This window comes from Brassica napus, chromosome C2 (assembly GCF_020379485.1).
Source record: "Brassica napus cultivar Da-Ae chromosome C2, Da-Ae, whole genome shotgun sequence".
Taxonomy (NCBI): Eukaryota; Viridiplantae; Streptophyta; class Magnoliopsida; order Brassicales; family Brassicaceae; genus Brassica; species Brassica napus.
Genome location: NC_063445.1, coordinates 46,077,619 through 46,105,460, shown reverse-complemented (window position 1 = coordinate 46,105,460; position 27,842 = coordinate 46,077,619). Strand labels below are relative to the sequence as shown.

General features: G+C 35.2%; 4 protein-coding genes and 1 pseudogene across 18 annotated transcripts; 4 read left to right on the top strand and 1 right to left on the bottom strand.

Annotated features, from left to right (window-relative positions):
• Window positions 1–65: 65 nt before the first annotated feature.
• LOC106419562 (acyl carrier protein 3, mitochondrial-like) lies at window positions 66–1,093 on the bottom strand. The gene is made up of 3 exons (XM_013860379.3): window positions 958–1,093; window positions 524–725; window positions 66–435 (listed from the first exon to the last, which is right to left on the bottom strand). Exons 2-3 carry the CDS (start codon window positions 710–712, stop codon window positions 247–249), a joined length of 378 nt encoding a protein of 125 aa, XP_013715833.1. The 5' UTR covers window positions 713–725; window positions 958–1,093; the 3' UTR covers window positions 66–246.
• A 13,811-nt stretch (window positions 1,094–14,904) lies between these two features.
• On the top strand, window positions 14,905–17,562 carry LOC125581962. Of its 14 annotated transcripts, none has more exons than XR_007319775.1 (12): window positions 14,905–15,157; window positions 15,240–15,344; window positions 15,453–15,524; window positions 15,619–15,726; window positions 15,837–15,927; window positions 16,052–16,176; window positions 16,257–16,338; window positions 16,428–16,533; window positions 16,630–16,714; window positions 16,882–16,996; window positions 17,076–17,113; window positions 17,231–17,562. XR_007319775.1 is itself a non-coding variant. In XM_048748261.1 (11 exons), exons 2-10 carry the CDS (start codon window positions 15,287–15,289, stop codon window positions 16,955–16,957), a joined length of 876 nt encoding a protein of 291 aa, XP_048604218.1. In that variant the 5' UTR covers window positions 14,905–15,157; window positions 15,240–15,286; the 3' UTR covers window positions 16,958–16,996; window positions 17,076–17,562. The 14 variants fall into 14 exon arrangements, 2 of the variants coding, with proteins under 2 accessions (XP_048604218.1, XP_048604219.1); XR_007319769.1 differs by having other exon boundaries at window positions 16,630–16,787; XR_007319770.1 differs by having other exon boundaries at window positions 16,630–16,787; window positions 17,188–17,562.
• Window positions 17,563–20,626: 3,064 nt separating this feature from the next.
• LOC106419742 (heterogeneous nuclear ribonucleoprotein 1) lies at window positions 20,627–22,991 on the top strand. Of its 2 annotated transcripts, XM_013860569.3 has the most exons (5): window positions 20,627–20,869; window positions 20,986–21,077; window positions 21,160–21,382; window positions 21,573–22,611; window positions 22,715–22,991. In XM_013860569.3, the coding sequence occupies exons 3-5, from the start codon at window positions 21,161–21,163 to the stop codon at window positions 22,726–22,728; spliced, it is 1,275 nt and encodes a 424-aa protein (XP_013716023.2). In that variant the 5' UTR covers window positions 20,627–20,869; window positions 20,986–21,077; window position 21,160; the 3' UTR covers window positions 22,729–22,991. The 2 variants fall into 2 exon arrangements, with proteins under 2 accessions (XP_013716023.2, XP_013716022.2); XM_013860568.3 differs by having other exon boundaries at window positions 20,636–21,077.
• Window positions 22,992–23,095: 104 nt separating this feature from the next.
• Window positions 23,096–23,964, top strand: LOC106419743 (annotated as a pseudogene).
• A 650-nt stretch (window positions 23,965–24,614) lies between these two features.
• LOC106419745 (NADH dehydrogenase [ubiquinone] 1 beta subcomplex subunit 8, mitochondrial) lies at window positions 24,615–26,377 on the top strand. Its single transcript, XM_048748263.1, has 4 exons — window positions 24,615–24,940; window positions 25,016–25,102; window positions 25,188–25,283; window positions 26,111–26,377. The coding sequence occupies exons 1-4, from the start codon at window positions 24,803–24,805 to the stop codon at window positions 26,165–26,167; spliced, it is 378 nt and encodes a 125-aa protein (XP_048604220.1). The 5' UTR covers window positions 24,615–24,802; the 3' UTR covers window positions 26,168–26,377.
• Window positions 26,378–27,842: the final 1,465 nt, after the last annotated feature.

Sequence of the window (27,842 nt, the reverse complement as noted above, 5' to 3'; positions counted from 1 at the left end):
GGTGTTCAGACACAGAACCAAGCAAGACTCTCCACATTGTGTCTCACTCTCACGTTCTCACTATGTAAAAAATAATGATGTTTGCATCATATTATAGGTAAAGTTCTCATGTTTTTGGTACAACAGTAGTGTGATCACACTTGAATACTTCATATGAAATGTAACAGCAGTGACACAAATGAAAATGGCTGAGAGAAGCATGTCTCTAGACTTTGACTAACAGAACAATGAAGACAAGAAATAAAGTCAGGACTCTGGCGCCTTGGATTGAGTTTCAGAGACAATGAAGCTTGCAATATCAGCACAACAAGTAAGCTTATCAGCTTTTTCATCAGGGATCTCAACGGAGAACTCTTCTTCAATAGCCATCACTATCTCCACCCTATCTAAACTGTCCAGCGACAAATCTTTCTTAAAGTCAGCCGTTTCAGTAACCTGTAATCAAACAGTGTTACAACAACTTTTGTCACTAAAAAGTAAAAACACTGTATGCAAACAAGAAGAAACAGAAGCAGTGTTGTACCTTAGAGGCACTGGTCGTGTCGTACTTCTTAACCAGTTCAATAACCTTACTCAAAACCTGATCTTGGCCTCCTCCTGATGTGAAATTCATTTTACTAATTAAAACATTCTCCTTCTCGAGAAGCAAAACCGATCTGACCGGCACTCTGAGTCTCAAATGCTGGAGGATTGAGCTCCTAATGCAATGCATCTTCCGAGTAGAACTGAAGCAAACCCACCAAAAAAAAATCAAGCCAAGTGGAAGAATTTTCCAGTAAAGTTTCAACCTTTACACATAGTTAAAAGGAACAATTGATGTAGAGGGAAACAAAATCATGTTTCTACAAATTGGACCAAAGAAGATACGAAATTCGACATTTCAAAATGGAAGGCATAGATTGATGCACAGATAACGAATACTCAAGCAATAGCTTTGATTTAACAAAGAAACTGTACCTGAGAGGCTGCGACACTGCGAATGAGAGTTTCTTTCTATTTTCTAGGTCGTATTCCTTCCTTTGGAGCGGAAGATAGGAGAGAGGGAGGGAGAGTCTCTATCTTCGCCCCACTTGTAAATATATATGGGCTGAAAAGGTTTTATATGTTGGCCCAATAAGCCTTTTGGAAAGGCTTTTCATTTTTATGAATGTGGGGCCACTATAGTGTTCATCCTTCCCTCACTTCTAAAAACGGACATGCGGTGGTTTTCTTACAAAATAAAATTTCCCGATTTAGTAAGACTGCTTAATCTTACAATGTAGGGTATTAACAGGGCCTGTCCTTGGCTAAAGCGGGCAAAGTTCTCGAGGCGCCAAAATTATGTTATATATTTTAAGGGTAGTAATTTTGTTACAAATGACAGTGGTGTACTGATTGTTGCTATTTGTGTTACAGAGGTGGTGGCTTCAATTCTTTTTTTTTGTCATCTGTAGATTATATTAAACACAAAAACATCATTTCTTACATACCAGAGCCGGCAAGGAATACATTTCTTCCAGAGCCATAAGCCGGCGAGGTAACATGTACCACCCGGAGCCAAAAGATTGATACAATACAAACCCATAAAAAACTAACAAAGACACGAAGAAAAAAGATGTCGAGAGGCAGTAGAGTAAAACAGAACTTCAGTAGAGGAGAGCTCCACCTTGCGCTCAAAGACGAGCTTACCGAAATAGAACTCATCAACAATTAACACAAAATTAGCGGAGCAGCGAGATAGACTAGACGCACACGAACATCACCAAACATATAAACTGAATCGAGAGAGGTTAGAATCCTTAACCGTCGCTGTAAACACCCTTCAATCCCAACTAAGTCTCTCCATTGGACCTTGAGTGTGCTCTTCCCGCGCCTCATACGCACCATCACCCCACAGCAAAGCCTATAAAGGTTTCCCGGAAACGTCTTATTCACACAGCCGGTAACTGGATAATAACCACTCCAAATCCATGACAATCACGAACAATACGGCGACAATCGACCCACAATGAAGCAATCGCTCCGATAAACATCTATCTCCTTCCAAGCCAAACACGCACCTCCTCTGAGAACCAGAAGATGTTTCTACCTCCACCGAAGACTAGAGCCACCACTGGTCAATCCACATCCCAAACCCCATAAGAACTAACAAAGCAAAACCTTAACCGAAGAACCGCAAACAAGAGATTCTTCAAGCAATCAGAAATTGTATCTCTTCACCAGTGTCGGACCCACACCACCATCCTAAAACCACTGCAAAGACCACTACAAAGCCCAGGCCTTATGAATCTCCAACCCGAATCAAGCAAAAAGGATCTGAACCACGAACCAGCAGAGACCTCCGCTGTCACCAACCACACGGGCTGCAACCACCTACCACCGTAAGGATCCGCACAAGACCCCGACAAAGCAAGAGGTGTCCGAGTCGTTCCCTTCTACTTTACCCCGAGCCGCAGTTAAGACGGATTAAACACCAGATCTACAAAATACTAAGCAAACGAAACTTACCGGACCGACGGTGGCGCTAACAAAGCCACCACGCGCCGGCCGGCGGAGATCACCTGTCGTCTTCTTCAATCAGCCGCGGTCCAGCTTTTCTCTGCACCCTGTCCGGTCTGTATGTTAACATCTATCAAATGGACATTTGATGTTTAATTTCTGGTACATTCGAGTGGCTGCACTTATAATTTTATAATTTTATGTTTGAGTTTTACTCTTTCTTAAATCTCAATTATTTAAACACAACATATTAATAAGGATAACGATGCAGCCACTTTCTGTGCATAATCCGAGATACACATTCCGGATATTGCTAGCGAAATCTGGATGTACTTTGGACACCATGGAAGAGAGGCTGAGGGCACGACGTTGAGGTTTCCCATCGGACTTGAGATACTACAGAAGAGAAGAAATTTGTAGAAGAAAGGAGATGGTAGTGGACCAATTACTAGTCATAAGTACATTAACCATAGGCTAGAAATGTAGGGATTCATGAAAAGAAAGAGACCACCATATCTCCATGTAGGGGATATGTCATTAGTTACAGGTAGACACGTAACGATGCGGTGGCTGCACTTCCTCTAGGACCTGACTCTCTCGATATCCTTACCACTAAGTCATGTACACCTGTTTAAACCATTTCTGTCTTTTCTCAGTAAAATGTTTGATACCAGTGTTTTAAAAATCGATTTAGGCATCCGACTAGTCAGAAAATTGAATTCAAAAATATGAAAATACTGTTTTAATGCATAGTTGTATCATTCACTAACATATTATGAAGCTCAAAGAAGTTTAAAACTTTTTTTGTCCCTGGATCTGGATGATAGTACAATGGTCGATGAGCCTGAAACCAACAGATATTTCATCGCTACGTTGGTGAACATGGCTCTTACCAAGCATAACGAAGAAAGAGTGCAGCCATTTATATGTTGTGTTTAAATAATTGAGATTAAAACTCAAACATAAAATGTGGTGGCTGCACTTCCTCTGGTTCTTGAAAGATGGCTCAATATGTGGTGGCTTCAATTCTTTACTCTTATAATTTTATAGGCTATATATTTTATTAATGGATCTAAAATTTTTGGGCTTCAGGCGCCACAAAGTGCTGGACCGGGCCTGAGTATTAATAGAGCAAATAATTAAGAAGAACAAAGCTTTTATATAAGAGACAAGATTTGGAATAATATAATATTAAAAAAATTACTAAATTTTTTGTATTTAATTTTTAAATAGTCCTATTTTATTTAAATTAAAAATAATATTAATGGTATGTAATTAAATTTAAAACATATATAAAAAAAATTGGTGTAAATGCTCCATATTGTTTCTAGGGTTTAAAGCAAATTAAAAAACAACACAATTCACAATAGTTAATGTTACACTGAGGAATTAAAATATAAATTGAGCATAGAATGTGATTTTCTAAATATTCTCACATGTTTTACTTTAAATTTTTTATCTTCGTTCTTTGTGTTTGTTTTCACAATTCGTATCCACAAAGTTGATTAAATAGAAATAAATCAAAATTAAAATATTAAGTTAAGTAAAATAGAAAAATATATAATATGTAGTATATTTACCTTTATGTGTTTATGAATCTTTGAGACTGCAAATTTTCAAAGATTAAAAATCTGATTCTTTAATTTTTATTTGAAATAAATAGTTTTCACCAACACTTGAATGCAAACATTTGACAATATTTTTCAATTCTTTCAAAGTGACATTATAGCTACTTATATATTGTCTATGCATATAAACACATAAACATAATGGTGACATAAGCATAATGGTGACATAAGCTCATTCACAACGGCATCATAATTTTATGGCAGTTATAACATCATCATTAGATATATCAAATTAATAGTACAGAAGTTTAGAGCCGTGTGAAGAAAAAAAAAATTTATAATACTTTTCTTGTATATGCTATTATGTATGGTGAAAAATAAAAGAGAATTTAATCCTATATACAAATATTATTATTGTGATCTTTTAAACATCAAAATTTATTATTAAACATAAAATTTTGTTATTTATAAGAAATAATTGAAAAACTTGTTTTACAAATCAAATTTATTTACGATTTGAAAACGAATTCTAACAAATACTCTTGAAATTAAAATTTTATTTTGTTTAGGATATTATGAAAAGAAAGACTCCTATCAAATAATTTCATCAAAAAAAACTTTTAGAATTATATTTTATTCAAAAGTTTAGAAAATCAAAAATACTATCAATAACAATTTCCAGTTATAATTATATAATTTTTAAAATATTTTTTTTTATAATTCATTATTTTACTATTTCTAATATTGTGTTATTCATCAAATTCTTATAAAGGTAAAAATATTATCAAACAATTCATTTCAAAATTCTATTTTTATGATTTAAAAAAGTATTATCAAACAATTTATTTTAGATAGTTATTATATATTTATAAACAATTAACACATGTCAATATCTTAATTTTTTTATTGTCATGTGTCGCGATAATGTTAATTAATTAGAAACATTAAAATAACTATTATAAACTAATTTTATAATAATCTTTTGTTTAGGTTTTACAAAATTACTATCAAATAATTATTTTTAGTCACAATTAATAAGTTTTCCACATTACTATTTTTTACAATTCGTTTTTTCATTACTTTTCATATAAATGTTTTTCTCAAATTTGGTTTAAAAAAAAAGGAAAATCACTTTCAATAATTTTCAACCTTTCTTTTGTTTAGTAACTGTTTAAAAAAAAAACAAAATTACTATATTATATTTTATTTTAAATAATAATTATACGTGTACATATATATATTTAACTATATTTCATTTAGGATTTTAGAAAAGGAAAATTACTATCAAGTACTTTATGTTAGGTATCTATAAAGAAAATTTGGAATAATTACTATAAAATAATGTTTTACAATAATATTTGGTTTATGATTTATGAAAAGGAAAATTACTATCAAATAATTATTTTCGGTTATATTTAGATATTTTACAGTTACTATTTTTACAACTTATTGATGCCACCATTTTAATATAATGTTTTCATGAAGTTCTTTTTAAAAGGGAAAATTGCTTTCAAATAAACTTTCCAATTTTCTTTTAATTAGGATTTATAAAAAAGGAAAATTACTATTAAATACTTTATGTTAGATAAATATAATTATATATTTTCAATTTTATTTTGTTTAGGATTAAAAAAACTATTATCAAATATTTGATTTACAAAAAGTTAACATTTTTAACACTTGTCACAATCTTAAATTTTAGTCGCCATGTGTTACGATCATGTTAATCAGCAACTTTGAAGAACCAAACTTTATAAATAGTTCTATTTTATTTAAATTAAAAATAATATTAATGGTATGTAATTAAACTTAAAACATATATAAAAAAATTGGTGTAAATCCTCCGTATTGTTTCTAGGGTTTAAAACAAATTAAAAGCAACACAATTCACAATAGTTAATGTTACACTACGGAATTAAAATATAAATTGAGCATAAGAATGTGATTTTCTAATTTTTTTTTTACAACAAACATTTACAGACTCTGTAAACTAGATCTGTAACTCTCCATCCATATGAATGACGAAAGACGGTTGTTTCCTAGCACTGCGTGCTAAGCTATCCGCCTCTAAATTCTCCGTCCGAGGTACATGAACGATTTCTGAGTTGAGAAAGCTTCTTTTCAAAAGCTTGATGTCTTCCAGGTAACTATCAAATGCTGGCCATTCTTCTGGTTCCAAAACCATATTTACCAATTGAGAACAATCCGTTGCAAACGTGACCTGAAACTGTCTTAAATTTTTCATGCATTTCATTGCCCATAGCGCTTCCACCTCCGAATGGAGATGTGAAAGACTTGTCCTCACATTCCTTGCTCCTAACAATCCATCAAAACCCAGTAAAGTGTTGTACCAGCCTTGTCTGGAAAATATGTCCTTATCTTTCAAGGAACCATCAGTGAAACACCATCTTCCTGGAATTGCTGGTATGGACCTGTCATGTACTTGATGTACCATTCTCTGACTATTTATTACATGTGCCTCAGCCCAAAGTGTTGATTCCGCTATTTTCAACGTTTCTCTTGGATCTATATCCATATTGCTAAACACTTTGTTGTTTTCTAAATATTCTCACATGTTTTACTTTAAATTTATTATCTTCGTTCTTTGTGTTTGTTTTTACAATTCTTATCCACAAAGTTGATTAAATAGAAATAAATCAAAATTAAAATATTAAGTTTACTAAAATAGAAAAATATATACTATGTAGTATAATTACCTTTATGTGTTTATGAATCTTTGAGACTGCAAAGTTTCAAAGATTAAAAATCTGATTCTTTAATTTTTATTTGAAATAAATAATTTTCACCAACACTAATGCACACATTTGAAAATATTTTTTAATTCTTTCAAAGTGACATTATAGCTACTTATATATTGTATATGCATATAAACACATAAACATAATGGTGACATAAGCTCATTCACAACGACATCATAATTTTATGACAGTTATAACATCATCCTAAGATATAGCAAATTAATAGTAAAGAAATTAAAAGTTGTGTGAAGAAAAAAACTTTTATAATACTTTCCTTGTATATGCTATTATGTATGGTGAAAAATAAAAGAGAATTTAATCTTATATACAAATATTATTATTGTGATCTTTTAAACATCAAAATTTAAATTTATTATTAAACATAAAATTTTGTTATTTATAAGAAATATTTGAAAAATTGTTTTACAAATCAAATTTATTTTAACACGGCGATGCTTGGAAACCAAATGTGGAGGCTGATCGAAAAGCCAAAAACCTTCAACACAGTTACCCGGATCTGACAGTGGATTCTCTCATCAACTCGAAATCCGAAACTTGGAACCTTCAGGCAATTAGGGCTTTAGTGAATCCTCATGATGTAAAAATCATTGAAAGTATCCCATTAAGTAAACATCAAATGGAAGATAGGAATGGAATGCATTTCACTAACAATGTGAAATATTCTGTTAAATTAGGGAATCAAGTAGAACGGATAAATCCTGTTAAGGAAAAACCACCAGAATTTATTGGGCCCACAGTGGATTTACTTAAAGCTTTATGTTGGGAAGTGTGGTATCCGCCGAAGATTAAGCATTTTTTATGGCAACTCCTTTCAGGTTGTATAGAGGTAATGAAAAACCTCAGAGCGAGAGGAATACAAGGGAAGATATGTTGTGCTTGATGTGGAAACCCGGAGGAATCAATAAACTATCGACGGAATAACGTTATTCCGACGACATACCGACGAAACAAGTCCTCGGAAATAATTCCTCAGAATTTCTTCTTTCCCCGGAAATCCCTCGGAATTTTCCGACGGAATTCTGAGGAAACAAATTTCCGAGGAAATTCCGAGGATCACTAGTTTGTCGGAAATCTCCTCGGAATATACCGAGGGAGAACTTCTTCGGGATATTTCCTCGGAAGTTCATCGATCGATGCGTTTTTGGACATATATCCATCGATCGATCCATTTATAAAATAATGTTCGGAATATACCGAGGGACATCTTCCTCGGAATATTCCGAGGAACATGTCCCTCAGTATATTCCGAGGAACATGTCCCTCGGTATATTCCGAGGAAATGTGTCCCTCGGTATATTCCGAGGAAATGTGTCCCTCGGTATATTCCGAGGAAGATGTCCCTCGGTATATTCCGAACGTTTTTTTATAAACAGATCGATGGATGGATATATGTCCAAAAATGCATCGATCAATCGAGTAAAAAATATAATTAATTTCCTCGGAATGTAAAAAATATTAATTTTTTTAAAAAAATAAATTTTTTGAAATTTAAATTCGAAAATATAAAATTAAAATTAAAATTGAAATCATATTAATTAATATTCAAAGTTTCACAAATAAAAATAAAACATTCAGAGTTTTTGGAAAAAAAAAACTACGGGTCTGGCACGTCTGGGAACACCTCGTTCGGGTACATCCTCTGCATCATCTCCATCATTTGCTGGTTCCCGGATCGGTTGAACCTAATAAAAAGAACAAACGGTTAATAATGAATTCAAATTTAAAGAAAAAAAATGTTTAATTACCATGTTTGACCCCGTCCATGTGGATACGGAGTGAGACACGGAAGATGGTCACGACCGGGCTGTTGAACCAACTCCGCAACACTCATCACTCCCGGAGGACCCGGAGGAGCAGGAACGGATGCAGCAGCGGGAGCGAGAGGAGCAGGAGCGGGTGCAGCAGAGGGAGATGTATGGTTGGAGCTGTGGGGCGAAGGAGAATCTTGAAAATAGCTTGAATCCCGAGACTGGATCCCCGTACCACCACGACTACAACGCTGTCGAGACAGGGTCTGATCATCATGAGACCTGTAAATTAAAAAAATATATTTAATAAATACAGAAATATATAAATTAATTTTTTTTAAAAAAAAACCCAAATAATTTAATCACAAAAAAAGATTTATAGATATTAAAAATATTTAATAAATATATAAAAATAGTTCTAACAAACAAAAATAGTTTTAATAAATAAAAAATAGTTTAATAATTACAAAAATAGTTTTTAATATATATATATATATATATATATATAAATTTTAAAAATCCCAAATAATAGTTTTTTAATCACAAAAAAAGTTTTATAGATATTAAAAAATGTTTTGTAAAATCCAAAAAATCAAATTTATATACAAAAAAGATTTTGTAAAATCCAAAAAATCGAATTTATAGAGAAAAATCGTTTTGTAAAATACAAAAATCGATTTTATATAGAAAAATCGAATTTATATACAAAAATCGATTTTATAAATACAAAAAAAAATAAAAAAATTATAAAAAATTCTAATCAATTCAACAAAACAAATTATTCAACCAAATCACAATTCTAAACCTATTATACAACCAAATCACAATCCTAACCAATCACCCTAACAAAAATCTATAAAAACTACACAAAAACCTAACAAATAGAACCTAAGAGAGTGGGATAGGGTTCTTACATGATTTGTGTAAGAGAAGGGGGAGTTCGCCGAAGATATCATCGGATTTCAGGGGGAAATCACCGGAGAGAAGAGAGGAGTCGCGCAGAGGAAGAAGAAAGAAATGGGGAAGAAGAAGGGGCTCGTGGTTATAAAACCTAGGGTCCGACGGACATTATCCGTCGGAATTCCGTCGGAATTCTAATTTCCATTTTCGCGAAATATTTGCCCGGTAAAATGAAAATATTCCGAGGACATTCCGACGGATAGTAAAATATCCGTCGGAATTTCCTCGGAATATTCCGAGGAAATACCGAGAAACAAGTGTTTGGGGTTTCAAAACATCAATTTTTTTGCCATATTTCATTTCTTATACAATTGTAATGCATACCATTGAGGATTCTTTGTATAGATGAGCATAAACCATGAGATAACAAATTTCAAAATTAATTGAAAGTATTCCTTTTACCGTTCATTAAAAGGTATAAATGTTTCTCTTATGTTGTGGGATTTCGTTAATACAATCGGAAAAGTGTTAATTATACGGTAAGGAACAAATTTTTGACTTCATAATGAACGTAAGACACTTAATAAGGGTTATATAGGTGTTATTCAAACCGCAAAACGTTGTTTTCGGTTTAAAAACCCTATTTCCTCGGAATTTCCTCAGATTATTCCGAGGGAATTCCGAGGAAACCCTTTTCTTCCTCGAAATTCCGAGGAAATTCCGAGGAAACCCTTTTCTTCCTCGGAATTCCGAGGAAATTCCGAGGAACTAGTGTTTGGGGTTTCAATACGCCAATTTTTTTTTCTAAACGGATCGATCGATGTATATATATCCAAAAACGCATCAATCGATCACTAAGATGGACCAAAGCGTAACAATGTGATCGATCGATTAGATTATCCCATCGATCGATCGAGAATCTCAAGCATTCCCCGGAATGTCCTCGAAAAATCTCGTACGTTTTTTTATAAACAATTCGATCGATGTATATATATCCAAAAACGCATCGATCGATCACTAAGATGGACCAAAGCGTAACAATGTGGTCGATCGATTAGATTATCCCATCGATCGATCGAGAATCTCACGCGTTCCTCGGAATGTCCTCGGAAAATCTCGTACGTTTTTTATAAACGGATCGATCGATGTATATATATCCAAAAGCGCATCGATCGATCACTAAGATAGACCAAATCGTAACAATGTGATCGATCGATTAGATTATCCCATCGATCGATCGAGAATCTCAAGCGTTCCTCGGAATGTCCTCGGAAAATCTCGTACGTATTTGTACAAAAACGCATCGATCGATGCATGTGCGGGAAACAAAATTATAAGGCAAAACCCGAACCTTTTGGATCAAAACCTCAGAACTCTCATCCCCTCTGATTTCCCCTATAATTCGACCCCCCCCCCCTTTTTCTCTCTCTATAATCATCCGATTTGAACAATATGGACATGATAGCCTTCCATGCGTTGTCCATCCAGACAACATACCATATGCTGGAAAATCACTTATTGTCCACATTAGTACTGCCCGCATTTGAAAGTTTTCTTTACACGAAACATCGTATGTTTCAGCACCTTGAGCACGTAGTTGTTGCAACTCATATATTAGTGGCTGAAGAAACACACCAAGTGATCTCTTAGGATGCTCTGGTCCGGGAACGAGAATCGAGAGAAACAAAAACTCTCGTCGCAAGCACAAGTTTGGGGGTAGGTTGTATGGTGTAAGAATGACGGGCCATAGAGAATATTGTCTTCCACTCTTGCCAAACGGACTGAAACCATCAGTACATAATCCAAGATAGACATTTCTTCTCTCATACGCAAAGTCGGGATACTTTGATTGGAAATGCTTCCACGCTTTTGCATCTGAAGGATGTCTGATCTCACCATCTGTTGAGTGCTCTGCATGCCATCTCATTGGTTGCGCTGTGCGTTCAGACAGATACAACCTCTGCAACCTTTCCGTCAAAGGTAAATACCACATCCTTTTATATGGCACTGGAACTCTTCCACTCGTATCTTTATAACGAGGCTTTCCACAAAATTTGCATGTAACACGCTGTTCATCCGCCCTCCAATAAATCATGCAGTTGTCGCTGCAAACATCTATTACCTAATACGATAAACCAAGACCAGCTACGAGTTTCTGAACCTCGTAGTATGAACCAGGAGCTACATTATCCTCGGGTAGAATACCTTTTACAAAATCAGCAATCGCATCCACACAGTCTTCAGCCAAATTATAATCTGTTTTAATGCCCATCAATCTTGTAGCAGATGATAAAGCTGAATGACCATCTCTGCAACCTCCGTACAATGGTTGCTTTCCAGCATCCAACATATCATAAAATCTCCTAGCTTGTGCATTGGGTAAATCTTCCCCTCTAAAATGATCATTTACCATCTGCTCAGTACCTACACCATAATCTACATCCGTTCTAATTTGTAACTTCGTGTAAACCCACTCAAATATAGATGAGTCCAAACATCCCACTCTTTAATAACCTTTCTATTTTTACAATTAGAGCAAGTACATCTTAACATACCTGTTTTTGCTTCCGGTTGTCGGTGAACTAACCCCATGAATTCAGTTATACCTTGTTGATATTCTTCCGTAAGCAATCTCATGTTCGGATCCAAATGAGGTCGATCGATCCAAGAACGAAAATAATTTGAAGAAGACATATTTTTTATGAATCAAATTCGTGTGTAAATAGAGTAAGAGGGAGGATGAAGATATGGAGTGAATGAAGAGGAAGAGGAGTGCTTGTATTTATAGTTTAAATCCTGCCGACAGACCGAGGAAATTCCGACGCCAACGGCTAGTTCGTCGGAATTTCCTCGGAATTTTGTAAAATCCCCCAACGGCTCTCCAACGGCTATAATATTTCCTCGGAATTCATCATTTTTTCCTAGGAACACATATTTCCTCAGAATTTCCTCGGAATATTCCGACGGATTGATATTTCCTCGGAATTCCGTCGGTATATTCCGAGGAAATTCTGAGGAAACCAAATTTTGTGTTTCCTCGGAAATTCCTCGGGATATTCCGAGGATTTCATTTTCCGTCGGAATGTCCGTCAGAATATCGCTGTTTTCTTGTAGTGTATGTGTTTTTTGAATGTCCTCCAGCACGTCAAATGTGGGCATTTTCTAAAATACCATCGAATCCCAACTTTTTTCCTACAAGGTCTTTTTTTGGTAATATGGATCATCTTTTTTGGAGAGTTAATCTAAAGATAGATGACCATCAATTTTCTTGGATATTATGGTATATATGGAAATGTCGAAATAATAAAGTATTTAGTAATCTGGATACTGGCCCAAGGGAAACACTTAAATTAGCATAATTGGAATCAACACTTTGGGCTGAGGCACATATACTCACTGATCAAAAGAAGGAACTTCAGGTGCAGACCAGAATCACATTAGTAACGTCAGGACGTTGGTGCTTAATAGATGGATCATGAGAAGATAAGGAACTATTTTCAGGACAAGGCTGATATAGTACCTTACCGGGTTTTGGTGGTTTATTAGGGGCAAAGAATGTAAGGGCATGTCTTTCACCTCTTCATTCGGAGGTGGAGGCTTTGATTTGGGTAATGGAATGTATGAAGAATTTAAGACAGTTTCAGGTTACGTTTGTCACGGATTGTTCTCAATTGGTAAAGATGATTTCGGAACCAGAAGAATGACCAGCATTTGAAAGTTATCTAAAAGATATCAAGTTTTTACAAGGAAGCTTCCTCAACTCAGACGTCGTTCATGTACCTCGAACGGAGAACCAACGGGCGGATAACTTAGCACACAGTGGTAGGAAACAACCGTCTTTCGTTGCTTACATGGATGCGGAGTTACCATTTTGGTTTACAGAGTCAATATGAGTCTGTGAATGTCTTGATGTCAAAAAAAAAAAACAAATCAAATTTATTTACTATTTGAAAAACAAATTCTATCAAATACTCTTGAAAATTAAAATTAAAAGAAAAAAAAGACTCCTATCAAATAATTTCATCAAAAAAAAAATTTAGAATTATATTTTATCCAAAGTTTAGAAAAGGAAAAATACTATCAATAACAATTTCCAATTATAATTATATAATTTTTAAAACAACTTTTTTATAATTTATTATTTTACTATTTCTAATATTGTGTTCTTCATCAAATTCTTATAAAATAACAATTTACAATTATAATTATATAATTTTTGAAATAATATTTTTTATAATTTATTATTTTACTATTTCTAATATTGTGTTCTTCATCAAATTCTTGTAAAGGTAAAAATATTATCAAATCACTCATTTTAAAATTCTTTTTTTATGATTTAAAAAAAGTATTACCAAACAATTTATTTTAGATAATTATTATATATTTATAAACAATTAACACATGTTAATATCTTTTTTTTTTATTGTCATGTGTCGCGATAATGTTAATTAGAAACTTGAAAATAATTATTATAAACTAATTTTTATAATAATCTTCTGTTTAGGTTTTATAAAATTACTATCAAATCATTATTTTTAGTCACAATTAATAAGTTTTCCACATTAATTTTTTACAATTCGTTTTTTCTTTAGTTGTAATATAAAAAAATTTCTCAATTTTTTTTTAAAAGGAAAATCACTTTCAATAATTTTCAACCTTTCTTTTGTTTAGTAACTGTTTTAAAAAACAAAATTACTATCATATATTTTATTTTAAATATTAATTATATATATATATTTCATTTAGGATTTTAGAAAAGGAAAATTACTATCAAGTACTTTATGCTAGGTATAAAGAAAATTCGGAATAATTACTATAAAATAATGTTTTACAGTTATATTTGGTTTATGTTTTATGAAAAGGAAAATTACTATCAAATCATTATTTTCGGTTACATTTAGATATTTTACAGTTACTATGCTTACAATTTATTTATGCCACCATCTTAATATAATGTTTTCATAAAGTTTTTTTTTAAATGGGAAAATTACTTTCAAATAAACTTTCCAATTTTCTTTTTATTAGGATTATAAAAAAAAGGAAAATTACTATTAACTACTTTATTTTAGATAAATATAATTATATATTTTCAATTCTATTTTGTTTAAAGTTTTAAAAAACTATTATCAAATATCTTATTTACAAAAATTTAATATTTTTAACACATGTCACAATTTTAAATTTTAGTCGTCATGTGTTACGATCATGTTAATCAACAACTTTGAAAAACCATGCTATAGTTGGTAAATCTATCTATTTTCTATATATCTATCTAATTATATAAAATAGGCTTTGTTTCACTGCCAGATGGTACACGTAGACGTCCACCTAGATAATTCAATCGATCTCAGCACACCACGTGTCCCTTCTGCTTAAACACATCGTTTCATTTAAAACATTAGTTTATAGGCTTTCTTATTTCTCTGTCCGTTGGGCTTTACGCTTGCAACCCTTACACTGGGCCGATATGACGCGGCTTGCTCTAACCCTAAAATGGCGATCGTCGAATATGCACATCTCTCCCTTCTTCTGTGCCGGCGACGAGTGACGATTGATCTGCTTAACCATGTATGAAACTGGCAGAGTTATAGTTCGTCTTAATTTCTCTTCATTCAATAGCCCATTCCGCAATCTTGAATGAGGCGTTCTTCACTCTGAGACGGTGTCAGATCCGTATAAATATGTGAGTGCTTCTCCTATCGAACTCATCATCTATTTCTAACTCTGTCGACTTACTGAAATTGTGTTGTTATGGCTAATTCAAGAATTTTCTTCTCCGACTTGAAGACCGGTGGTTGCTCATCCGTCGTCGATGCTAGACTGCTACGTTTCTGGGAGGCGAGAAATGTCAAGCGTGGTGGTGAGATCATGTGGGTCGATTGTTCTGTTATTATAATTTTTTTTAAAGATCTGTGTTAGATCATTCTGGTGGTTTCTCATTGTTTATCGATTCTGAGAAATATCTAATCTGTTTTCAGTCAACTATGATGCAAGCCACCATCAATGCTCATCGGCTTTCAAAATTCTGGGAGAGGCTTGGCGTCAGATAAGTATATTCCCTCTCCAGTTTTGACGTGGCCCGATGTGCTCAGAACTTCAGGCTTACCGACTCACCTCTGTTGATTCGGTTCAATGATAATTCAGAATTTGATGAGATAACCAAACCGATCTCACCGTTGTCTAAAGAAGGCTTCCGGTTCCGTAACCAAGCCGAGCTGGTTGGATTAGCTAACACTAACACACAGCTTCCAGGTATGGACATTATTTATGTATACACAGACGGTCTTATTATGGGCTTTGGGTTTTATAGTTTGTAGCGATTTATTCATGCAACATACTGATATTGCTCTCCATTTCCGTAGACATTGTAGGTGAGATAACTGTTGTTAAGAGTATAGTGAGTGAACTTCCAGAGGATAAGAATTGTGTCATGGCAACTATCAAGATGGAAAAGTAACTATTTTTATTTATTTATTTATTTCTTTTTTTGTGTTTTTCTTTTTTTTAATTTTTACCATGCTAGATTTTGAGTGTTGATCTGTGATTAAAACTGTTTTTTTGTTCTATAAACTTGCAGTGATGTGTCTGTTACTCTGAGTTTGTTTGATTCTCAGGTTGTTGCGTTGCACAAAAACCTTGAAGACATGCATGTTGATCCAAAGGTGATTGTTGCCACAAACATAAACCCAAAGATGGTCGGAGGTATTATCTTGATCTATCCCGTATGATGTTATCTGGTACTATGGAGATCACATTATGAAGCTATTTACTTTAATGTGCAGGCCGTTTGTTCCTCAACGCAACGTCTGAGACGCATATATATTTTGATAGGGAAACAAGTGCAGGGGAAACTTGCTTCTACAAGTAAGCTTAACCGTAATTGATTGTGTACGCGTACGTTGACGAAATTATGATGATGGCCATCTTAAATTATCGTACAAGTTGGTGGCTAGGGACACTGGCCTACTATCTGTTGCACCACTACTAAGGGCATATGCAGAGGTTGAGAATGTGACAATGGCTGAGCTCAAATTTTTTATCATCATGGCTTCGTCACAAGTAACTTGCTGAACAAACAACCTTATATAACTTTACTTCAGAATAATAGACTTCATTTTGGTGTAACTGCATGTGGTGTTGTTGTATATAATGTAGGAAATTGACTTTTTATGCCCTGGGCGAGTCTCACGCGTTGACACTTACAAGGGATGGTGTTATGTTGCATGCTCTAAGTACAGTAGTAAGTTGCATCGTTCCGCCTCTGCATTCGAATGTGTGTCGTGCAGTAATTCTCATGCTGTCGGAGCGTTGCGGTATATAGTAGCTTAGCATATGATGATAGTTATACCCGTTTGTGTATATGTCCCTCACATTAATTGTGTTTAAGATTTTGTTGCTTATCTCCAGCTATCGTGTTGAGTTAGTTGTGGCTGATGATACTGGTGAAGGGACGTTCGTTTGTTTCGATGGTGTGATGGCGTAGCTGCACAATCTCAGGGCAAGTGAGACCGTTCAGATGTTGGTAAGATATGTGTTTGAGACATTATGTTGTTATCACATGACGTTTACTGACTCGCCTGTTGTTTTTCTGTCCGACCAAGTCTGAAGAAGGAGTGCAGTCCCCGACCTTGGCGATAATGTAAGTAAAATGTGTATTGTACCGTCTCACAATTAGCATGTCCATGTATGTTTAACTTATAGGAATGTATCTGGGGTGATGACGATGATGATGACGACACGCCTGATGGCAATCCAGATCGTGGAAATCTTGCATCCATGGCAGTTATGGGGGATCGAAGAGTGCTGGAAAGAAGCCGGCTGTGAATGCGCATAAGATGGCTGACACGTCTTCTAATGTGGTCAAGAAGGCGCGTGTTGGTTGAGTTAAAGTATCAATGATACTGCTAATCTATGTTTTGGTCATTTACTTTTTATTTCACCTTTGTGGATGTTCTGAGTTGGTTTCAGACATCGTTGTTAGTTTGAAGTATTTTGATGTTAACAATTTTCGTATTATGCGTTTTTGTCCGTCAGTCCATTTTCGTACTTAAAAAGATTTTTATTATATGATTTCGTGATTTCTGTCTAGGTTCATCCGTATAGTTTAAACATGCTGAGAAGAACACTTTTTTATACAAGTTAGTGTTACACATGTTTCAACGATCTATTCTAATTAGTTGTCATCAAATAACTACCTATCATTTAACATTTTGAAGCAGTAGTTTATTTGTTTATAAGGACCCGTTGTGTATATTTGACTTATATATATAAATAAGCAGTTACAATGAATATAAAATGGACCACACAAGTTATTATGTAATTTATTACAGTACAAAAGGATGAAATCCCAGCAAGAACTGATGTAACGCCATCCCAAGAGAAAAAAAACAAATTAATTATCAAAATAGCATAGTTTATTTAGACTTAACAAGGAAAAAAAACAAGTACACAAATTAACTACTATTCATATTTTTAACTAATAAAAATTAAAATAATTATTTACTCAAACTATTTTAATTATTATCAAATACGTATCCCGCCCGCAGGGGGGACCGATCCTAGTATATATATATAAAGTATTGTTTGCTCTCTTCTGGTGAAGACACATCAGCGTCATGTCATTATGTCGAGTGCTCCCAGCGTAACACCTGTCCAATTTACAAAAACACATTGGGCTTATGTTTCAATGTGGAGACCAGTTTAGTCCCATAAATTAGGGTTCATCTACGTCATAGATCTCTGACGTTCTCCAGCAACAATAGAGTTTTGGGATGTCAATTTAGACGAATAGTCATGTAGAATCGTTCGTGACTTCCATGGCCTAGTTTCGTCTACAATTCTAAAAATCCCAACTGGTACGATGGTTTGATTTATCACTTTAGACATACGACTTAACTCCATAGACCAACGTCAAGCACTAAACACACGACTTAACTCCTTAGATCAACATCAAGCATGACAAGCGTAAAGGCTGGCCTCCTCATCTTCCCTCGCTGTTAGCTATACAAGGTGTTGCTGTTAAGTACTTAACCATGAAATAATCTATGAAACTTAACTTGACATTTTTGTCTGTCTCCGAGATCTTTTTTGCTGCTGTTGTAGCAAATGAAATTTCTTTGATTCTAATATGGTACTTGTATGAAAATGAGTTTCATATTGTTGCTCTGATGAAATGCTTCATGAACTAATGGTTTTGAGCTACTTTTTAATTATTTTTAGGTGCCCGAAGTTATTATGGAGCATGGATTCAGGTACAACATCTTGAACATCAGAACATGCCTTTATTTTTTTGCTTTTAAGTTTGTCGTTTAATGGAAATATATTTTGTGAGATGTGACCAAGTAGTGTGTATATTCTTCACCAAAGTTGATTATTTTGTTTGTCCCTACTGCATCATGGAGATGAAAGAGTTCAATAATCAAAAGCATCACATGCTTAGTAGATGCACTCTCTTGAAAGTATTGTATTAAGTTTAGTGATTGTACTTATAACTATATAAATCCTTTAACCATAGCTTAATCATCTAATAAGTCTCTCAATGTATATTTCTGTTTAGCTCAAGAGTGACATCGATAGGAGGAAAACATCTGCCCAAAGTTCATGAAGCATTTGCCCAATCCTCCAAATTTGGGATGGACTGAAGGCTTCTTCTCTTTGTGCAATCGTATCTCACAGAAGCCATGTCTCAATTAGATAGCCTTCACCTGAAGCGACCGCTATGACATTTTTTTTTAAAAAAAAACATCGACAATCATATGTTTTGAATCTTTGATATTTTGGTTGTTTTTTTTACTGTTTGTTGAGTTTCACTTTATATTTCTTTTCTTAATTTTTTTTTCCCAACTGATAGTAAGAATACACCAAATTTTCATTACAATTTAAGATATTTGTTATCTTAATCATTCACTTATCCGACCGCCTATAGGGCGGTTTTACCCTAGTCGGCTATAAAAACATCCAAGTATTATGGTTAGCGGAGGATAATTAATATAATGTGTCACACTCGTAGATTAAACATTCGATGTCCCTTCTTTAGTGAAATCAATAGACTAATGAATAAATGGTAGGTAATACGAATTATTAAACTCTGGATTAAATGTTGGGCGGGCGAATAAATTAATTGGTGATATAGACCAATGTGTTGTAAATACGAACATTTTGTTTTTTATAGTATATGATGATCTATATATAGATGATGCATGCAGACTTGTATTGTTGTCAACGGTGGATAATTGATCTGTAAAAATTATATTACCACCAAAGAAACAAAACACAGAGATTTATGTAAGTAACTTTCTAAAAGAGAGCAAAGAATAACCAAATTAAAAATCAAATAGTGATTAAGTTTGATGGAATAAAGATGAATGGGTATAAAGTATGGGAATGAAAGTTGGTAATAATTTGGATGCACAAGGAATGCCTTCTGTCCTTGAAACATCTTCCACTGAATTATTTTAATAATCATTCAATTCAATTATAAATTTATTTGAAAAGCAGAGATATATATGGACAATAAAATTCGTGGGATGTCAATCTTTATCGTCATCAACCATTCAATCCCCCATGTTCCTGCCCACTTTGATTCCCCATTTTTTATTTTTTTATAAAATTTCCAGTCTTCTTCAATTTATAGTAAGCTCAATCAAATATTCGCAATGAGAAATAACTATTGTCTATAAAATTACATGTTAAATATTTTCATAGTTAGCTGCTTAAGAAACCATTGGATGAAAAATATGTTTGGTACGTAATGATGCTGATGTGTTATCGACTAATGTGAAAATAAAAACAAAACAAAACTGATATTTCAAAATAAATGGAAACAAATTCAGAAAGAAAAAAAAGATTTGGGATGATCAGCATAAATCCGTAATTAACTCTATAACGATCTTAATTAATTATATCTTTCAAGTCGTCCCATGTCTTATTCATGTTAGATATTGAAAATAAAAATTCATCTAAATACTAAAATGGCCAAGATTTTTAAACAAATGGGCAAAAGTGTGTACTACAAAGTACAAACCAACAAACAGTCGGTTATAAATTATTAATTTCTGTTAAACTATTATTACAGAAGGAGAAACGAAAAGACGAAAATGCCATCGTCTCTAAGCCAAACATTCCATATAAAACCAAAACGTAAGAAAGAGCTTTCTCTTCCCAAATTTTGCTGTTTCTTCTCTTCTTCTACAAACTCCATCCTCCATTTTCTTTTTGGCCATTTCCAAAATAAAAACAGTAAAATCCATTTTTATTATTGGACGAAAATCAAAAAAAGAAAAGAGAGAGAGGAGAAAAGAGGGCCTCACGCCCTCTTATTAAAAGCTTCATCCTCTCCAATCTCTTAGATTTCAATCTCCCCTTCTCTTCCTCTTCTCCCTTTTCTTAAACTTCGGTGACTTATCAGATTCTTTATCTCTCTCTTTCTTCTGTTATGGGTTTTTAATCTCTTCTTCAAAGCTTACACCTTTATTGATCGACCCATGTGTGTGTGTGTTTGTTTGTTTGCAGGAATCCAGGATCGTGGGTCGATCGGTTCTCAGAATCCGATCAAGACCCAGTAGTTCGTTTTCATCGACACATCCTTCACTGTTTTCCAAAAGGTATGTTTGTTCGATTTTGAATCTCTTCATAAGCATTTTTAGTTAGATCAAGATGTTATATGTATACTCTCCTTTGTTTCAGAATGGAGATGGAATCATGTAAGCTGTTCATCGGTGGGATCTCTTGGGAGACCACTGAAGATCGTCTTCGCGAGTATTTTCAGAGTTTCGGTGAGGTTTTGGAGGCCGTCATCATGAAGGATCGAGCCACTGGTCGTGCTCGTGGCTTTGGTTTCCTTGTCTTCTCTGACCCCATTGTTGCTGAGAGAGTCGTGTTTCTCAGACACGTGATTGATGGTAAACTTGTAAGTGTTTCCATCAAACCCCTTTTGTAAACCAATACTACATTGCTTGAGTATCAATCTTTTATTAGAAGGTTGCTGCTCCGCGAAGCAAAGCTATTCTGCATGAGGATTTATATTTACTAAGCAAGGATCAATCAGCGAGTGTGAGTTTTATAGTAGTAAAGATTTCTATTTTTCTCCATGATCACAGGTTGAGGCGAAGAAGGCAGTTCCAAGAGATGATCACGTAGTATTGAACAAAAGTTACAACACTAGTCTCCAGGGGTCACCTGGCCCAGCAAACAGCAAGAAGATCTTTGTTGGAGGTTTGGCTTCATCGGTGACAGAAGCTGAGTTCAAAAAGTATTTTGCTCAGTTTGGGGTGATCACTGACGTTGTGGTGATGTATGACCACAGAACCCAGCGACCGAGAGGCTTCGGGTTCATCTCTTTTGAGTCAGAGGACGCTGTAGACAAAGTTCTGCAGAGGACATTCCACGAACTCAATGGAAAGATGGTTGAGGTCAAACTGGCTGTTCCTAAGGAAATGGCTCTGAACCCTATCCGGAACCAAATGAATGTAAATAGCTTTGGCAGTAGTAGAATCAGTGCATTGCTGATGAACGAGTACACCCAAGGGTTCAGCCCGAGTCCAATCTCCGGTTATGGAGTCAAACCTGAAGTTAGGTACAGTCCAGGATTAGGTAATAGGGGTGGTGGATTCTCACCGTTTGGACATGGATACGGAATTGAGCTGAACTTTGAGCCAGATCAGAGTCAGAACTTTGGGTCTGGTTCCAGTGCAGGCTTTGGGCGGCCCCTTAGCCCAGGATATGCTCCGAGTCTTGGCAGGTACGGTAGCCAGATTGAGTCAGGAGGAGCTGGGAACGGTCCTGTGCTAAATGCAGCAACAAAGAACCATTTATGGGGTAATGGTGGTGGGCTAGGTTACATGTCAAACTCACCAATATCTAGAAGCAGCTTCAATGGAATGTCTTCACTAGGCAGCATCGGAGACAACTCGAGACGTAATAGCTACCGCAGTGAGGGAGGAGGAGGCTTAGGATTAGAAGCAATGAGAGGGGGTCATGTTGGTGGTTACAGCAGCGGCTCAAGCAGCTTGGAGACAGACTCTTTGTACAGTGACTCGGCGTGGCTTTCGCTGCCTGCAAAGGCGGAGGAAAGAATGGGAGCGTTTGACTTCATGTCCAGAGGACCAGCTGGCTACATCAACAGGCAACCAAACGGAGGTATGAATAATAAATGGCTTTTCTCATCTGAGTCTGAGAGCTTGAACGTTTGTGCTCTTGAGAAAATCTGATGAATCATTTGAAATTGATGTTATTGTTGCAGGAATTGCAGCTTAGAGAAGTGAGAAACTCATTCCATGGAGATCAGATGATGTTTTGACTGTTTGCAGAAGAGAGATTTTTAGAAGATGAAAAAAAAAAGTAATTGTTCAAAAAAAAGTTTATTTACTTTCTTACTATTTTGATTGTTGTTATAGTTTTTATTTTTCACCCTTTTTCTAATTTGGGGTTTTGTTTCTTTTATCTTGAAGTAAGAAAAATGTAAAATGAGTTATATAATGAGACAAAGAAACAATGAAGTTGTGTATTATGTTTTCGTCTTTCTCTGTCCTTTTCAAAATATAGATATTGATTGACTTACTCAAACGTGAATAAATACACGACCAATGTATTGCCTAGAATGTAGGCAATCGCAGTGTGAAGGCGACATGTGGCAACCATGTGGTTGATGATAAGCCAAGAGGACAAAAGATCAATCCCACAATAATATCCATTTATGTGAAGTGGACCAAAAGAGAGAGAAGCGAGTGTTAACAGTCCTAATCCCTCAACTCCTCTGAGAGCTTCAAGACTTCACTGGAACAGCCACCATTGTCCCCACACTTGTCTATAAGGTTATCTAAACCCACGAGACTCTCTCTCAAAGCAATTAAGATGCGTTTGCTAGTCGCAGAAGTAGCTGCAGCTTCACCATTGTCCTCTGCCTCTTCAGAATGTAACTCCAATAGTTGCAGATGGAAGCCTTACTCCAACTCTACTGACTTCCAAGCAAACGCATCCGTCCTCCTCATACTTATCTTCTCTGCTCTCATATGTGCTCTCTCTCTATGCGCTGCGATCCGTTGCTTTCTCCGGCCAACAACTCCCGAGTCTGACGACAACGACCACAAGTCTGATCTTGAAGCTGATAGTTCATTCACCATACCAACTCCTACGCTTGTCTACTCCTCAGACCTCGAGCTTGCAGGAGCTGAAGCAGAGTGTGCTATCTGCTTGTCGGAGTTCGAACAAGGTGAGAGTATCCAAGTGCTGGAGAAATGTCATCATGGGTTCCATGTCAAGTGCATCCACAAGTGGCTATCTTCCCGCTCCTCCTGTCCTACCTGCCGGACTTCTATCTTCTTACAAAGCACCTTAGACTCTACACCATCAACGGAAGCTCCTTCAACAAACTAGATCAGTGCTTAGATTTCCTCACTTTATCTCCCACTTTCTCATCTTTCTTGTTACCAAATCTTAGAGTTATATCATGTTTTGCTTATAGTTTATATCAGGTTTTGCTTGAGATTACTACCCTGATGATGTTCTGCATTAAGTAAAACTATAAAAATCAGACAAATAACTACAACGTGTATGAATCAAATTATAATTAAGCTCTAAACAAATGCAAAATAACAGCTCCATAAAAAAAATAACAGCTCTGTTAAAGAAAACACAAGGACTGAAGGGGTCGCTAGTTAGTGGTTACTTAACAATCCACATCTAAAAGACCAAAACAGCAAAAACATTGTCGTTTAGCTTTTGAGGATGAATCAGAAAATACCAAACTCCGCCTTGTAAGAACAAAAAGATTTTAGAGTATAAAATTGGCAAACTCATTTACTGATTTTACCATAGATGACAGCGAAGGTCAGCGGCTAACCAAGAAAGCAACGTTCATGTAAAATTATATTATTGCGGAAACAACTCATGTGGTAAGAAAAAAAAAACTAATCTTGGGTAAAAGTGTGTGATTGCCTCCATTTGCTTATAATATTATGGTAAGAGACCATACTTTATTGTTCCGAAGAAGATTCTGCATGAAATCAAAGAAAGACAAATAAACATATAGTTTGCTTATAAAGAAAGATCCAGAGACCTAAGAAAGCATTGTCCCGACTTCGAACAATCAATAATAATCAAATAAATTGAGTAAGTAGAAGCATCCCATAAGACTTCATCAGAGGCAGAGCTATCACTTTTAGGGTTGTTATATTTGACTTTGAATTTAAAAGATTATACTTACACCAAAACCTCTGGCTGAGCTGAAGGGTTAGCCTCAACGACGTCGTTTGGTGATTTTGATCAGTACGAACTAGATTGATATTGGATCTCCTGCGAGAGAAGAAGAGAAACCTGAAACAAAGCGAAAATGGCAGGAAGATTGAGCGGTGTGGCCTCACGAATCATGGGTGGAAACGGCGTCGTTGCTCGATCCGCCGCCTCTTCCCTCCGCCAACGCGCTGGCATGGGTCTCCCCGTCGGCAAACACATCGTCCCCGATAAGCCGGTCAGTCAAATCTCTCTTAGATTCTTCGAAAATTCGTTTCGGTTTTTGAAACTCTTTCCCTTGATTGCGTCTCAGCTTTCGGTTAACGACGAGCTGATGTGGGACAACGGGACTGCGTTTCCAGAGCCTTGCATAGATCGGATTGCTGATACCGTCGGGAAGGTTGGTTTAGGGTTTTTTTCCAAAATGTTTTTCCGGATTGAAATCAATTGTTTTTAGTGATTAATTATTGGATATGGATGAACAGTATGAAGCATTGGGATGGTTGTGTGGCGGTCTAAGCTTCTTTGCGGCTCTTGGTATGCTCGCTGTTTTGAACGATAAAGCTTCAAAAGTTCCATTTGTAAGTGAAAAGCTTTCAACTTTCTATGTAATTTATGCTTTCATTGTGGTGTCTTGAGTGTTATTCTATCTGGTGTGTGGATTTGAGTAAAAAACACGCTGCAAATAGTCATTATTTTGCTAATAAAATGTTACCCTTTACTACTCTGAATTCGATTCATCAAACAACATTGCCTTCTTGGCTGTGTGTAATATGAAATATTTACTTGGAATAGGCTTGTTCACGAAAGACTATTCAGCTAACAAAATGGGTCTTTTCTTCAGCTGCTGAATGCTGAGATATTCAGCTTTTGCATTTTGCTTGTTTATGTATATAGACAAATCAGTTCTTGTTGTTTGCTATTGCTTCTGGCCAAAGTATTGGAAGAGATGGATCTTTTAGCCATGTTGATTTCATCATCCTTTCTTTATTGACTGATTATGTACAGTATTTTTAGGATTACTTGAAACTTGAAAGAAACACACAATTGTTCTTGGGAACTCTTGTACATGCTTAAGCTCATACGCGGGTCAAATTAAATAGAAGCCTCTAGTTAGAGTATTAGCAGTTATAATCAATGGTTCAGTTCTCTTAGTGGCAATTCGCCGACGATCATAAAAGTTGTATCAAAGGCTATACCATGATGAATTTTGTTTTGAAAGATTTTGAGTTATAGAAGCTGAACAGCACTCTAGGACTAGGGATAAGAAGTATCTCTCTGTATTCTTTTGTCTAGGCATGAGATGAACTACTACTGTTGATCTCTGACATGTCATGTATTTTTTTTATATCATTATGATGCTTGTATTTCCATTTAATGATCATCTTTTACTGTGTTGTCGCTGCAGACACCACGAGTGTATCCCTATGATAACCTGAGAGTGGAGCTTGGAGGAGAGCCGTAGAAGAGACCTATCAAGTGATCTACTCAATCAAAACTAAGCAGTGTTTTCTTCACTGCTTTGTTCTTCAAAAATGTTTTAATTTCCTCCCCAGAACGTGAAGACAAACGAATAAAAGAGACTTGCGTTTTCCATTTATATGTGCTGTCTCTGTTATTAACAGTGACCATTTGGGTGATTCATGAGAGAAATAAGACATCTGTTTTCAATAAATCTAACTCTGTTCGGTTGTGTCTACACAAGTGAACACAAAGCAGTAGCGACGTGTGTCATACTAAGCTTTAGCCTCGTGTGACTCCAAACAATGGCCAAAGAAAAAAAAGAAATAAGACAGAAATAGAAAGTTAATAGAAAGTTACTGAATGTGGCATTTGTGAGTGGGGAGCATTGAAAGGGACTGGAACTAGTACGTCACCGTTTTGTATTTTCGAAAGATATCGAAAAAATTGGTGTTAAATCATTACGTATTCGGTATTTCTTTCTTCCTTTTGGTATGATTTCATGTCTTATACGCATTACGTTCGTTTATTTGGGCCTCTGTATTCGTTTCCTCTGATCATTTATCTATCAAAACGCATCACGACAAATCGGTAAGGAAAGACAATTTGTATTGCGCCTATATAATCAAACAAATAACTTACGGGTAAAACTTCATTTCGTGAATGAATGGTGTGACAGCCTTTATACGTCGGAAAGAGACTTCAAACATTTATAATAGTATAATTTGAATCGTTTTTAGTGTGGGATAATGATTTGGATTTGGCTTGAACAAATACAAGTCTAGTTATAACAACTAACAAGACGGGTTACGTTTGGAGACCACATATATTCTACATCTCAGCTGATTAAACCTAGTTTGAAGATGATCATTCATATATATTTGACTGTTAAGAGGTGGAATCAAAGACAGCTTACATGAGTCATGAGATATGATCTCTTTCGACCCTTCAAATATTCCATTTGAGTATTAATTGTTTCATCGTTAAATCATTAATCTGATCTGCCTACGTGTTATCTTGTTTCTTGCCCTTCTTCTCCATGATTGTTTGGACCTCGACAAAACTAAATCATTATTATTCGTACGACACACCCCTCTCTCACTGTCAAAGCCGGTCTACACCGGATGAAACATTCGTTTTTACCTTCAAATTTTTTATAACTAATATATATATATATATATATATATAAAGTTTGGTGGTCCCTAAATTATTATTTTTTTAAAAATATTAAGATATGTATATTAAAATATTTATTACCCACAAAAGTACTCATCATGATATACACATATATGCAATCAGGAATAATTCTTAAGGCTTCCTTTTTGTTGGACTAATGGATATGGCAAAACCCATCACATGCATGTATGTGCTTTGAGTTTAGACCGACTGCATATATATCTCTTAGACAGATTTAAAAGACAGAAAAGATGGATTACCCTTCAAATAAATGTCGATTCTAACTATTAATACTCATCCATATTTCTGTTAGATATATTTTGTATTTTTATAATAATTAATTATACATGGAGACAAGGGACAAGAAAGAGGAAGGTTTGAACCAGGGAAGTTGGGCTCTGGAGGAGTACCAAAGGCTGCACTTCTTAACGTGTCATACTCTACCTCGACTCTAGCCAACTGTTTGGCTCTTCCTTTCTTTCTCCTTGTTCCTTTGTAAACAT

Excerpts from the sequence above, each read along its gene's own strand:
- LOC106419562 (XM_013860379.3), bottom strand. The coding sequence starts at position 712 with ATGCATTGCATTAGGAGCTCAATCCTCCAGCATTTGAGACTCAGAGTG. Across the intron at positions 436-523 it reads ACACGACCAGTGCCTCTAAG|GTTACTGAAACGGCTGACTT; the intron begins GTACAACACTGC and ends GTTTGATTACAG.
- LOC125581962 (XM_048748261.1), top strand. The coding sequence starts at position 15,287 with ATGCTAGACTGCTACGTTTCTGGGAGGCGAGAAATGTCAAGCGTGGTG. Across the intron at positions 16,177-16,256 it reads AAACCCAAAGATGGTCGGAG|GCCGTTTGTTCCTCAACGCA; the intron begins GTATTATCTTGA and ends TTTAATGTGCAG. Across the intron at positions 16,339-16,427 it reads GGGGAAACTTGCTTCTACAA|GGACACTGGCCTACTATCTG; the intron begins GTAAGCTTAACC and ends GTTGGTGGCTAG.
- LOC106419742 (XM_013860569.3), top strand. The coding sequence starts at position 21,161 with ATGGAGATGGAATCATGTAAGCTGTTCATCGGTGGGATCTCTTGGGAG. Across the intron at positions 21,383-21,572 it reads ACGTGATTGATGGTAAACTT|GTTGAGGCGAAGAAGGCAGT; the intron begins GTAAGTGTTTCC and ends CCATGATCACAG.
- LOC106419745 (XM_048748263.1), top strand. The coding sequence starts at position 24,803 with ATGGCAGGAAGATTGAGCGGTGTGGCCTCACGAATCATGGGTGGAAAC. Across the intron at positions 24,941-25,015 it reads ACATCGTCCCCGATAAGCCG|CTTTCGGTTAACGACGAGCT; the intron begins GTCAGTCAAATC and ends ATTGCGTCTCAG. Across the intron at positions 25,284-26,110 it reads AAGCTTCAAAAGTTCCATTT|ACACCACGAGTGTATCCCTA; the intron begins GTAAGTGAAAAG and ends TTGTCGCTGCAG.